Below are 13,432 nucleotides of genomic sequence, written 5' to 3'. Positions count from 1 at the left end.
AGAAATATCTACTGTCTAAAGGAAACTTCCTGCTAGAGATGAAAGGGAAGTCGTTAAATCTGGTTTTACAGGTCCTCATTGCTAGGTTAAAATCAGCATGTCCTGGATTCTCTGCACCTCGTTCTGAAGAGTCTCAATTCAAACAAAGTTCTCCAGGTAAAAACAAAGTCACTCCTGAGACCAGCCACAACAAATACTAAAGAAAAGATTCTGGTGAACACTTCACTGCAGCACAGAGGATGTGACCAACCAATAAAGTAGATTTATCCCCAGATTGTTGCCCTGCTCCTCTTCCCACGAACTTTCCCCAAAGCAGAGGCACACCACGATGGTTTATAGGCTCTGGGGACACAGGTGTAGGTGGGTGCAGTAATGAGGGGCACACACCGGCGGGGCGGGGAGAGGCATGGACGCAGCTGAAGCGGGCTGCTCCTGAGTACTAGGACCTCATGCTCTGAGGAATGGGAAGGTGCTATTAAAGAAATCTCACCAGCCAGTTGAGGCACTAATAAAATGACCTCCTCCAGGGGGTTCTCATTTGGGTGGCTTAAAAGCAAAACCTTAATTTCACTTTCCATTTGGGTGTTTATTTCATTTGCACCAAAACAAAGCTGTTTCACCCTGCTTCAAAAGACATAAGAAATTGTCTCTAAAGCCCTCTTTTGTCTCAACCTCCTACTCTTAACTAAACGAGGAAAAAGCGGTAGGGGGGACAAGGGTGAAAACCAGCATATTTTATTAACTTTTTTCATTTCCAACTCTGCAACAAAATTTCTGCATGAAAATAGTGAAACAATTGTACATTTGTGCAACAGAACTATGAAAAACAATCAATGCCAGGTTATATTAAGTCTTAAGCCGCTGAAATATTTTTGATTGTATTTGTCATCACAGTGTCAAACAAGGTTCAGGACATCATTACCCCAGAAACTATAAAAACTGTATTAAAAACACCCAAGGAAACTTACCATTTAGGAGACTATGTAGGCAAAAAAAAATCCTGCATATGGCATTACTTGCTTCTTTCTGACTGATGTTCAGAAGACACTGGCTTCAGTTAATCTTACCTCATCAACTTTTATGAAATTTTCCCCAAACCTGCACTCCTGTAAAAACTCTTGACATTACAGCTCAGTAGTTTCCCTCACTCATTTTTCTCTAGATTTTTCACCTAATAAGAGAAGGTGAATAAAGTTTACACAGAAGATTCTTTCTGGGTTAAATTTAAATGCTGTCTTCTTGTTCTTGTAAAAAATACTTAAAACTGGGAATATTTTGATCCTCTGTGCCAGAGCAGCACATGAACTGAACAGCTAAATCACCCACCAGGGCACATAAAGGAAAAGTAGCAGCAGTCTTCAGGTTGGGCCAGTGAGAAAATGTGTTTTTCCTGATTTAACCTGTAAATTACTGCTACTTTCTCCTTACAATTCTGTACATGCTACAAAGTGATCTTTATTTCAAGTGGCCTCCTTCAAAAAAAGCTAATTGGAGCTCTAATATACTGCTTGCGTCACCTTGAAAAGAAAGAGTTGTTAACACACTGGCTGCTGACTGTCTAAACAAATAGACTGTAAATATGTACAAAAAAGAGTTTTCACAAAAGCTAATACACTTCTTCTAGTTCTACTTTAGTACTAGAGACATTTAAGGGCAAACAGAATAAGTTGAGAGATAATAAGGGGAAGGCAGAGGGGGTGAGAGCCTCCCAGTGTGTAAAGAGTTCCTTAGATACTGCTTAAATCAACCATTGCAACACCCGTTCACCATCCACCTGAGGAGGTACAACAAAGTTTTCTCATGACAGCTTTACAGCAAAACAAACTAAGGATTTAAAAAAGTTACTTTGCTGGAATCAGCTTTCACCCCTCAGAAGGTTTTCGGTCTTTCAAAACGTAAACAAAAAAGACAACTTTACTCCTCAACCAGCCTCTTCTCTGCAGCATCAGTATTAGAAGAGCAGTGGAAAAGGTGATCCTTGTCATCTAGAACAAGAACATCAGTGACTGAAGGTAGTATCTCACTTACAGCAGTTCCTTGGGCCTCTCCGAGTTCCGTTTGTCTGACTGGGTACCAGCAGAAGCAACTCGATGAACAGGCATAAATAAACTGCCGGAACGCTGAACGCTTGCAGGCATTCAACACTGTTATAAGGACAAAGGAGAGGGAGGAGCCAGGCAAAGGGGCTTGTGCAGAACATGCCAGCTCGTACTGCAGGGTCTGGGGGCACCTTGGGTTTTGGGAAAGAGAGGAGGAGACTACACCCAGCAAAAAGACAATGTTTGGAAGCAGTTTGGTCCAGCAGCTGAATACTACATTAAGACTCAGAAAACACTGTTACTGGCCTGTTGTGTGGTCCTGTGAAAATCACAGAATCATAGCATGATTTACGTTGGAAGGGACCTTAGAGATCACCTACTCCTGTCTATCGATAGTGTAAGCTGCTCAAGACTTCCTCCACTCTCTGACTGTCTCAGGGTATCAGCTGGGGATCTCCTGTATAACACCAAAAAACCCCTAAATCCCCAAGCTGTTAGTTTCAACTAGTATTTCCTCACAGTGCCCAGATGGCAGAAGGAAGGCCTGAGCTTCAAGGTAAACCATTAAATCCCCCTCTGGATTGTACAGTTCTGTTTAATACACGGGCACAAAAGTGAAATTCCTGTCCCCTTCATCCTTCCACCTACTAGTTTCACTTCAAAAGTGAGCTGAAGGACAACGCTGCCAAGTGGCTGATTTTGTTGGGACAGGTCATTTATAAATACACACATCACGGCACTGTAATAACAAAGAAGCGCCTTCACAGGAATTCAGCAGAGCAAACTATTACAACTCATGCTGCCAGGGAGCTGGAACATGTCCACGCTTAAGTAAGAAACAAAAATTTACTCCCTACTTGACTTTAAGCACTGTTCAAGATGGAAAACTCTCCCGCAGCTTGTGCATCTTGGCCTTCTTCCCTAAGATTTTTCTATATGTGCCACCAAGTAAATCAATTATTAAACATCAACACAGCTTGCCTGCTGCAGAGTAAAAAAAAATTGCTTAAATTTCAATTAAAAAAATGCTTAGAAGACTGCATTTAGTGAAGGTTGCCCTAACAGAGTTCAAGGGCTTGACTCATAGCTCACTGCAATTAGTCTTTAGATCACTTTTAATGCACTTCAGACCCCCGATGGTGTAAATCATTCTTGCAATATAAATTATGGCAAGATGCTAAGATATGATATAAACGATAATTACATTCTCTCTATAGGACAAAACAGAAAAAGAAACCAGGAAGATCTATTCACCTTGTGTTTCTCTCGGAGGCTTTGGCCTGGTTACAGGTTGATTTCCAGGTTCAATCTTTGGTAGTTTGAATATGATTTCTTCTTCACATTCTCACCTGATAGCTATGCCCAAGAGATTCTGGGAAAAGGTTGCATGTAGGCGGAAGTTTGCAAAAGTCAGATAAGCTGAGATATCTAGCTGCTTTCCATGAATATTTTCTAGGCTTTAATAAGATGCACATTATGGTATGTGATTTTTCACAGCTGGCAGCTAACAGGGGCCGATAAGCTCAACTACAAGCAGCTGACAGCATCTCAGCACAGACAAAATCAGTTTTTAAAGATACAAATGTTCATCATCAGTGTTCTTAAAACCTAAGTTGGAGGAATACAGACCATAAATCCCAAGTCCAGCCATGTATAATACACTGCTTGGATTTGGAAACTTTGGGCTTCTCATCTTACAGTTTAATGAACTGAAAAACATATATGAGATGAGTCTGGGGCCTGACAGGAAGAACTCTGGACAAGGGAATATGCTTGCCATCTCTGTGCAAGCCAGCGGGAATAGATACAAGATGGGCTTTCTCTAGGCAGCATTATCCATTTGACTGATGGATGAGGTATCGCCAGGGATGTGTTCTCACACATTAGTAGGAACCCCCATACCCGCGCTGCCTTTCTCTATCCTCATTCAGAAGTTTAACTGTCAGACCATCAGACCTATCTCAGTGGCTTTCCACTGCCACTGACCTTCTTGAGGAACAACGATTTCAACTGCCTTTCTGAATTCCTTCACATCTGTGGCCAGGCTTTTTTTCCATTGCATGACATCCTGATGGAGCACACAAACATGGTGCCTTGTTAGCAAGTGCCTCTGGCCTGGATTTGGATGCCTCCTATGGATTCCTAAGTCTGTTGCACAGTTCTAGTAAAAATTTGTAGCTACAATATGGCAAGCGGTGATTACCACAAAGTGAACGTTACTACTTTAGGCTATGGCATGCACTGACCACTGTGGTTTCATGCTCAACTTGTGTCTACGTTGCATCTGCTCGCAATTTCACATGGAGGATGGAAAATCTTCTTTTTTATCTTGATTATCATATGAATGGTAGAGAAGATCATAAAGAGCGTAAGAGCAGTGAGGCATTCATAAAATGAAAATCAGTGTTGCTCGGAACCCCAACTCCTGACTCTCTCCACTGCTACCAAAACTTTATTGTTTTCCTTACCATTTTAGATAGCAACCTGCCTGCTGAGAAGATCCAAATAAGCAATTTTCCTCTTCCTCAATGAAGATCAGATGAATGAAGAGCAAAACTGCTTCGTAAGCTTCTGCTACTCAACAGTATAGGTACCATGAAATAAATTCCGTTCATAGGAATAAATGGACACGTCATTAATGGTTTCATGGAGTACAACAAAACAAGCTGTAAAGGTAGTTACTATTAATTTGGAAACAGGAGGGCAAAATTCACATGTACCCTAGTAAGTTAAATCCACACACTGTTTTTTAAAAATTTGAACAAAGTGCTACATGCCTTCTGTGAGGTGCATTAATTTAACAGGTATTGCTTAATCAATTAAAGATAAAAATAACTTGATTGTGAAAATTGGCCTTTGAAAAGACACAAGCAGGCCTTTTAAACATTAACTTTCTAAAGCTGTCAAGTTGCATGTACTTTCTTGCTTTAAAGATAAAAAAGCAGCAACTCCCTGCAGCTTTTCAGCCCAAGACTAAAGTATTACAGAGTGACTTTTCGTCTAGAGAATGTTAATGAAATTTGCTTTGTGTTAAGACACAATGTGAGACTAATCTTGGCAGATCACACATTCTGCCACTGATTTACCTTTTTTTCCTGCAGAGACTGCAATGATATTGTAGGGTTACTTCAGTGCATGTTCCAAACCTCTGTTGCACAAATCTCAAGAGCCTCTCATCCAAATTATGAAGACAAGCAATGAAGATCTGAGCCAGGATGGAAAATGGAGAGAATATTTTTAGACAAAACATATTGAACACCATTTGAAAAGACTTAATCAGAGAGTTTAACCCCTCCCAGCCCCTATCTCCATGTCATGATGATATCATTAACTACAGTTAGTCTTACATTTTTATATGCTTGTGGCCAAATGATACTAAAATTAAAACCCCAGAACTCCTTTTTCTAGCCCTGCAATCCACAAGTAAGCTGATGACCCCTCCAGGAGAGAGTATGATCTAAGTAACATGCACTTTCACAGTGCACTTTGCTGGGACAGAAAGAGAAGAGAAGATATTTTTGAATAAGACAGGTGAAAACCAAATTTTTGCTGCAGTGTTTTCAGCCAGACTTTAAAGAACCTCAGTGATGAAACAGGGCTATCTATTTTACTTGGACAGCTGTAACAGAATAGATTAGGTCCTCGGATTATGTCTGTTTGGCTGTTAATTACATGAGTTGCCCTAGAATTTTCATCTACACAGCCAGCACTGGCTGCCAAACAGACATCGCTTCCTAACAATCCATGTGCTGTGTATCACACAACGACAGCATGCCAGTCTCTACCAATACTTGCACGTGTTTCAATGGACCTGAGAAAATCTGAGCTGGATCTGAAATGGCTACCACTCTGAAAAAGAGTAAAGTTAAATGTTATGCACCAAGGAATGTTTAAAACAAGGCAGATAGAATTAACCATGTTTGTATACCACAAACTTCTAGACAGCACAGTAAAAGTGCTATGCTACAGCTAAAGAGTCAACAGCTGGAAGGTTAAATATGTTTATTTTAGTAGTGTAAGGTGGTTTTACAAACAATTTTTTGGATTTTGCAATATACACAAAAGATTCATTACAAACAAAAGCAAAATATTCTCTCAATAATAGGGACTCTATGCAGCCTGAAATTAAATTAAACCTCTGTTTCTCTTTAAAATGAATCTCAGTAAACATTCTTCTCCATCATTGATAAAACATACATCTATAATAAATGACATAATAATTGGGGGGGGCGACATCCCTAAAAATAAAAAGTAAAAAAAAATGGGGAGGAATATTATTATTCTGTTTAGGTTAGTATTTAATTCTAAATATGTCCATCTAAAAAATTAAATATCTCTTTTTTTAAAACATATCATTGAAAATTTTGCATGGCAGTGCAATACAGAAATAGTAAAATTCATCAAAAAAGTGCTATGTACAGCAGCATTGTTAAAATACAATAAAGAAGGGACGGTGCTGTGTTCAAGAAAAGACTAGCATGCACGGCTAGCATTTAGCCATTTCTGAATTAAATTCAGAAGATATTTCCTGTCTATTTTTAGTAATTCCCTTCTCTCTCCTGTCTCATTCCCACAGATTGTGTTTTGAGACAAGGAACAGTCACAGTTCAGTTTAAGTGTGTGCATGTGTACATATATGTGCAGACATATATGTGCAGACACACACGTATATATATTTTTACATATAAACAAGCTTGGTTTAAAAAAGCATTGCTTTGGAACACAGTGAGAGCTCTTCATCAAAGAGTGAGACAATATGGATTTTCATTGAAATAAACAGATCCACAATGGAAGATTGATCTACTACATTATTAATTCATTAAACAATTACACTGCAATTTTGAATATTTCCCAGAGAAGACACCCTCAGAGGCCTCAAACTCTTCCAAAACATAAAGCAGAACAGGAAGCATGATTTTAAATCCATCTCCTATCATGGATCCACAACTTGTAAGAGCAAAATTTACCTTAGCTGTTGTTAACATCATGTAGATGTTTACCTATTATAAGAAGCAATTACTGAAATTAGTAAAGAACATGAGATTTGCACAGAGCAAACTGCAACTGAAAAGAAGTGGTTACATACAAAGGAGGCCAAATTTGAGGCTGGGAAAAGTGTAAATAAAAATCAGATCATTAGGACTGTATAAATATAAGTCGCTGATTTCACTTGATTATTCTATTCGCACAAACCGCTGACAAACTTAACGCTCATCTGTTCTTTTGGAGTCGTGATATTAAGTACCCTCACAACCAAGGGAAGGCCAGGAAGTACTAAGCCATACAAGGATATTTTGTGCCGCTCAGGTCACTATGTTTTGTTTTGACAGGAATGTAAACATTGCCTTATTCAGTGCTCCCCAGAATTACAGTTTCAGCATAAAGAAGACTTCTGTGTCAGCATTATAATCAGTTTGGTTCTTAGGCTGGGATGTAAACACAGCAGGAGAAGCCATATCCATACAAACTGCTTTTGCAACACTGCAGGCTCCCTCTGGATTTCCTCTCTCCTCGATGGGACTCCCGCTGAGCTGGCCTAGGCTTTGCAGCCGCTGTCTCTCCTGAGCTTGCTTAGCCCTGTTGGCGATGTACCGCACCCTACTCTGACTGCGAGATGAAGACCTGCGAAGGAGTCCCAAGCTCTCCCCTTCCTCTTCAGATTCAGTTGGATCAAGACTGATAGGGGAAGTGATATCATTCTCCTGCTGAAAGGCGGTCAGCTTCTTTAGCTGCTCAGTCAGTTCATCCTGAGATTTGACTGAGGATCTCAGGCCCGAAGAGCGGCGCTGCTCCCGCATTGATCGAGTGACAAAACTCCTGCTGATGCTACGGTATTTGCTCTCAAAAGTGCACACAATATCATCAGAGGTAAGGTCTCCAAGACTCTTGGATTTTGCCTGGTTATTCCCAACCATATCCTGTGCTTTGGATTTGTTAGAAGACTGTCTGAGACTTTCTATGTACAGCCTGCTCCAGGTATGCCTTCTAGGAATGGATGAGAATGCATCTTGAGGGCTCCTGGCAAGAGGACGGGGGCACAATTCATCCGCTGGAAGCTGGCCAGACCTCAGGTTAGGATTAGATTTGCTCTTGCTCACCATTGGCATCTCATTACTGGATGTTGTAGCAGATCGTGGGCGCATACCCTTTCTTATGGCAAGGGGCTCAAAATTTTCATGACGGATGCCAAGATCCGGGAGACTTTTGCGAGCTAGATTGGGTAGAGAGAGATCTATCACAGTGTCATTGGAGGACATGCTGGAAGAGGAAGACATGCTGTCACGATGATTGCTGCAATCTAGCTTGCTCCAGATCCGGTCGTTAACAGTGGCATCAAAGTATACTTCTGCTGCTGGAGACAGGCTACTTGGAATTTTTATTAAGGCTGAAGAATCTGACATTTTCAGTCCTTCACTCTTTGACCGTCTTACTGACACGCAAGAGTTTGTCTGAGAAACAGAAACAGGTAGAGCCTGTGCAGCCTGGGCTTTCTGGAAAGTATCTGGAGGCAAAGTTGTCTGTGTGCTGTTAATCACATTGTTTTGCTGCAGTAGAACAGCTGCTGCACCAAGTTTTTGGCCTTTGGATTCAATGGTGCTTTTCACATCTGTTAAAACCTGACCTGGCTGGTCATTTTGCTTCTGAGAGTTTTCAACAGGTTGGGCAGCAGCCTTACCTGCTGCTGCTACCAGCCAGCCTTTCTGAGGATGCACTGCCAATCCACACTGATCTTCAACTCTACCGCATGCCTGTGTCCAACCATTTTCTTCTTTGAGACATCCTGCTACGCTCGTCCTCTCATCTTCTTGGACTACTAAACTTGCGTCAGTTCCTCTTGTGACTACTTGCCCTTGGTCTTCTGCAGCCAGATTTGTTCTTTGTTCTCTAGTGAGTAGACACTCTTGAGGCTGGTTGGATATGCTGCTTACTTCTGATCGAGATTTGGTGGAACGATCAGACAGAGACCCTTCTTCAGAATCACTGCAAGGAGTAACAGGTAGAGGGAAGAAAAGGCTGGCATGATGGTTTTCATTGGCAATAACAGGCTCTTCAGTGATAGTTTCTAGGCTGCATAAAGAAGTGACTGACCTCTGTATTGAGAAATGGCAGACATCTACTTGGGAGACATGAAAAAATAGGAAAAAGAAACAAGAAAAACAGAGATATGGGGTTAAATGGCTATTACAAATTGCAGTTTAGCTAAAGATTTATTCTTTATGTATTATAATTTTGTTTTTAAGGTAGCAGTTGCATATATTAATCACGATTTTTAAAATACCTTATGATTTCAAACGCTTGGCTGAAGGCAGCAAAAACTTCTGCTCATTCAGTTTTAGCTGCCCAAAAGCCCTGATGCTTTCAAAAAAATCTCAGTCCGTGCATAGTAGCACCATAATACTTTTCTGGTTATCTTATTCAAACAACTGCACCCATCAATTTCTTTGTGTCCTTGTATATCCCCTCTCAGAAACTAATTTTTCTTCCTCCACCATCCAGCACCACTTGAATTGCTCTTTTCCTTCCTTGCAGCACTCAAATGTGTCAGTATATCAGATCATAATCAGACCATGTATAATAATCAGAGCACCACTGCCCAACCAACAGATGTGATCGCAGTAATAATTACTCAGAAGACAAGCAGCATGGACTTCTGGAGTAGATTACAAATAAAATTATCTGTACGCATACAATGGAATGTAGTCAAAGTGCCTTTTAAAAAACAAAACAAAAACTTTAAACAGACTTGTTTTCCTAAAAACATTTCTAATTTCTTTTTCAAAAAACTACACGGGAGCATGGCTCATGAACACCAGGCTGACAGTGCAATCCTAAAGAATCACTACAGCCACTGATTACCTGAAGAAAATGCTCCATCCATCTCCAATGTTTATAACCTGTACCCTAAGAGCCAAAGCCATCATGCCAAAAAGACTATTTCCCACATCTCCAAACAACAATGCCACAATGCAAACGTGCATTCAAGAACTAGCCAAGCACCACTAAGCTAGACAACAACCTCAAGAATATAGAAGCGGATAATTATAAGGCAGGAAACAAACAAAAACCAGGGCTACAGGCAACAAGGTGCTTGAATCAGTGACACTCAGTAGACAGTTACCTTTGACTTGCTTGTCCTTTCAGTTCTTAACTAGAAAGAGAGAGTGTGCATGTAGAATAATAGGACAGAACAGAGGAAAAATCCAGTTAATGTAGGGAAGGCAGGTGCAGATAACAGGATAAATTAGTGCTGAGGGAGGGAAGGGAAACAGACAGAAATATTCACACGTATTTGTAGGATCCTAAGAATTTCCGACCAACCAGAGCACTCAATGGAATCCACAAATGGACGGATATTAAGTCCATCATTTTGTCATAGAAGAATAAAAGGCAATTTCTGCTATTGTTCAAGAAACCCACGCACTAAACTGGGGAATGGAAGCTAGCCTCCTCTTCTCCAAAGCCCTTTCCTAATGCTATGGAAAAAAGTCACCCACATTATCAAAAAATGCCAGGGAAATACTGGGCCTTTCCTTTCAGCACCAGTATTTCCAATCCAGTGTAGCGATAAGCTTAACAACGGAGACAGCTGCTCAATGGGCTGTATTACATCAGCTGGGAGTGTTAAAAGGGAAGAAGGCACGTGTGCCCATAAGCAAAATCCACCATTCGCAAGACAGCAGACTTTTCAGTGTCTGGAAGAATATTGGGAGGAGTCCAGAGCTGATCAGACTAATGAGCTCTCCTTTTCCCCATCCGAGCGAGGCCATCAGCACAGATTAAGGCAAATTTATAAGGCAAAATACTGGAAACCGTAATGCTGTTGCCATAAAGGGGACAACTAGAGACTATAGTTTCCTGTCTCATCCTTGTGGCATTTCCCATCAACAGAATGTTAATTATGAAATGCAGCCATATTAGGCTAACGTTATTGGTTTCCTTGGTTTCTTGGCCCAAGGCAGTAAAATAGCAGGCGGATGGGGAAAGCATGCTGTTTGTGCAAACATAGTGTTTGTCCCTGGATCATCAGCATCCAGTCCAAGTGACTGTTTCACCATTTTAAAGGTTTGCTGATTCCATGCTTGAGAAGTCAGATGGATTTAATCAAATTTCAAGCATATCACAATATTTATTTAGTGATTTGGGGGGCTGGCAGGGGAGCTGGCACTGATAATGGGAAATGGCTTCATATGTCACACTACTCAGAGCTTATGAAAAGCCTAATGCCAATAATTTAGGCATAGAAATAATTCTGCTGCTTTGGATTTATTTTGAGTCACGGGAACTGGCAAACTTCTTCCCTCCCCCTCCTATTGTCCTGGTATTTTCCTAAAAGCTCAAAGCAGATATTGGAAAAAAGATGTAAAAAAAGAATTTAAAAAATTAAAATAAAGAGAAATTGTAGACACCCAAATAGATTAAATTAATGAAATAAATAGAATATTTTAAATTTTTGTATGAGGCTTTCAAAGAAACCCACTATAGATGGACAGTGAGGATCTATTACTAAAAATGGGATTACATCTTGAGAAGCACCAGTCACTTAACTGTTCCTGAAAATATAATCATCAATGTCCAAATTCCTTGGACAATTAAGGGAGAGGGGGAGGGATCTGAAGAAAAGCTCTTGTAGTCTTAGACAAAAGCTATATTTCTTTACTTCCTCTTTACAATTCTATGAAACAGAGAAAATCTTGTCAAAATCTCTTCCCTTCCCTCCCCTCCCTGCCAAATCAGGAGGCAAAAAAAGCCAGTTTCCTTGTTAAAATATATACCTTGATTGCCTCTGTTGCTATTTTCCATCTTTACAAACGTAAAGTTCATGAGTAATGACAGAGTCACATGTTCGCAGTGGCCACATGAATACTCCTGGCTTGAAACAACTATAAAATGCTGTGCCTTAAGCAGCCTTCCTTTTAATGGACACATTTTATTTTGCAATTGGGAAATGCTAACAGTCCACCCAGCTTGGCTGATGGCCAGTACCATCAGGTCATATACCCTGCTTCTGTACATTATGCAACTGTGCCCTCAGGTCACAGGCAAATCATGTATCTAACATTAGGCACATCTAAAAATGTTTGCATACTGAGGATTTATACATTTAGGACCAGAATGGTCTGCTATGTTCATAAACTGTGATCTGAATAACCCAGACCAGAGAATTCCATCCAGTAATCCCTTAACTGATGGCAGTAATTTTGCCAGTTCTTTGAGGAAGGAACTGGTCTTCTTGTTAGCAGAGTGCACATCAGATATCATTGCTGATGTGGTTATCCCTCAGTGAAACACAAATACTGATAATAGAAATATTGTTTGTTAATACGGGTTTCCCATATTCAATGTCTAATTAATGCTCTGGTTTGGATCTTAAAATTTACTTAGTATCATACCACATTCACTAAAAAAAAACCAAGGAAACAAAAAACCCTGAACAAACAATCCAAACATTCATGGACTACTGACAGTTTCACTACTGCAGATGGTTAGCTAGGCATGGAAAGGACTAATCTAAACCAGACACAGCTAGGAAAAAAATAAAATAAAAATATTTACGCAGACTTTTTTCTGTCATTGCCAAAAATAAAGAAAAAGAACTCTTGATAGCAAAACAACATACAGGAACTTCTAACTAAAGATGCTAGGCAGAAGCTGAGACAATGATGTGATCTAAGGTGGAGAAGGGTGAAGAAAATCTGGTCTTACCAGTAAAGAATATAGGGGATTTACTTCGAATTTCCTCCAATTTTTGAACGAACAAGGCGTTCATTTCCCTCTGCAGGGTGCCCACTTGCCTTCGAGAAGTTTCAGACCAGCGTTTGGGGAACTCTGGGCTTCCAAGGCTTTCTAGACTGCTGGAGTTGGAGGATATAGAGCCATTGCTGGCTTCAACCAAGTTGACAGTGCTTCCATACTTGCCACCTGATTGGCACTGCCACCGCTGCCGGGAATGAGCCTTTATTCCGTGACATTTAGATTCAACATTTTTCTTCCCTGGGGTCACAAAAGACTGGGTGCTCCTTGTTAGATCATCGGCAGTTCCAGGGCTGCTGCAAGACTGCAAATCTGATTGCTGCGTGGGCTGACCTTTAACACCCCAGTTTTTTAGCTCTAACCTCTCTTCTCCAGTTATACTGCTATACTGATCATGGTGAAGTATATCTTTAGCAATAGGCCTGGTAGGATGGTCACTCCACTCGCATTCTAGATCTGGACTTTCTCTGGAACCAATCATGCATTTCATGCAATTGGTGGCCACTCCAATCCTACCAGAGCTGTTGATGGCACAGCGTGCAAAGACGCTTTGCTTCTCGCTCTGGTGCTCCTGAAGCCGGACCCTGTTAGACCTCTGTATGGGTTCACTGAAAGCAGCACCCCCTTGAGCACAACTTTGG

At 40.7% G+C, this 13,432-nt stretch overlaps 1 protein-coding gene across 2 annotated transcripts in view; it reads right to left on the bottom strand.

The window, feature by feature from the left end:
• Positions 1-7,405: 7,405 nt before the first annotated feature.
• PLCH2 (phospholipase C eta 2) overlaps positions 7,406-13,432 on the bottom strand; it is a gene marked incomplete at both ends in the record, with an annotated part of 103,422 nt that continues 97,395 nt past the window's right edge. For both annotated transcript variants that reach the window (XM_082493699.1, XM_082493698.1), the window contains one exon: positions 7,406-9,153. In XM_082493699.1, coding sequence (XP_082349825.1) covers positions 7,406-9,153 — 1,748 coding nt within the window. The remainder of the gene's footprint in view (positions 9,154-13,432) is intronic.

This window comes from Vanellus vanellus (assembly GCF_965231255.1).
Source record: "Vanellus vanellus genome assembly, chromosome: 20".
Lineage (NCBI taxonomy): Eukaryota > Metazoa > Chordata > Aves > Charadriiformes > Charadriidae > Vanellus > Vanellus vanellus.
Note: the sequence above shows the minus strand (reverse complement) of the source record. Positions and strands in the feature narration are given on the sequence as shown.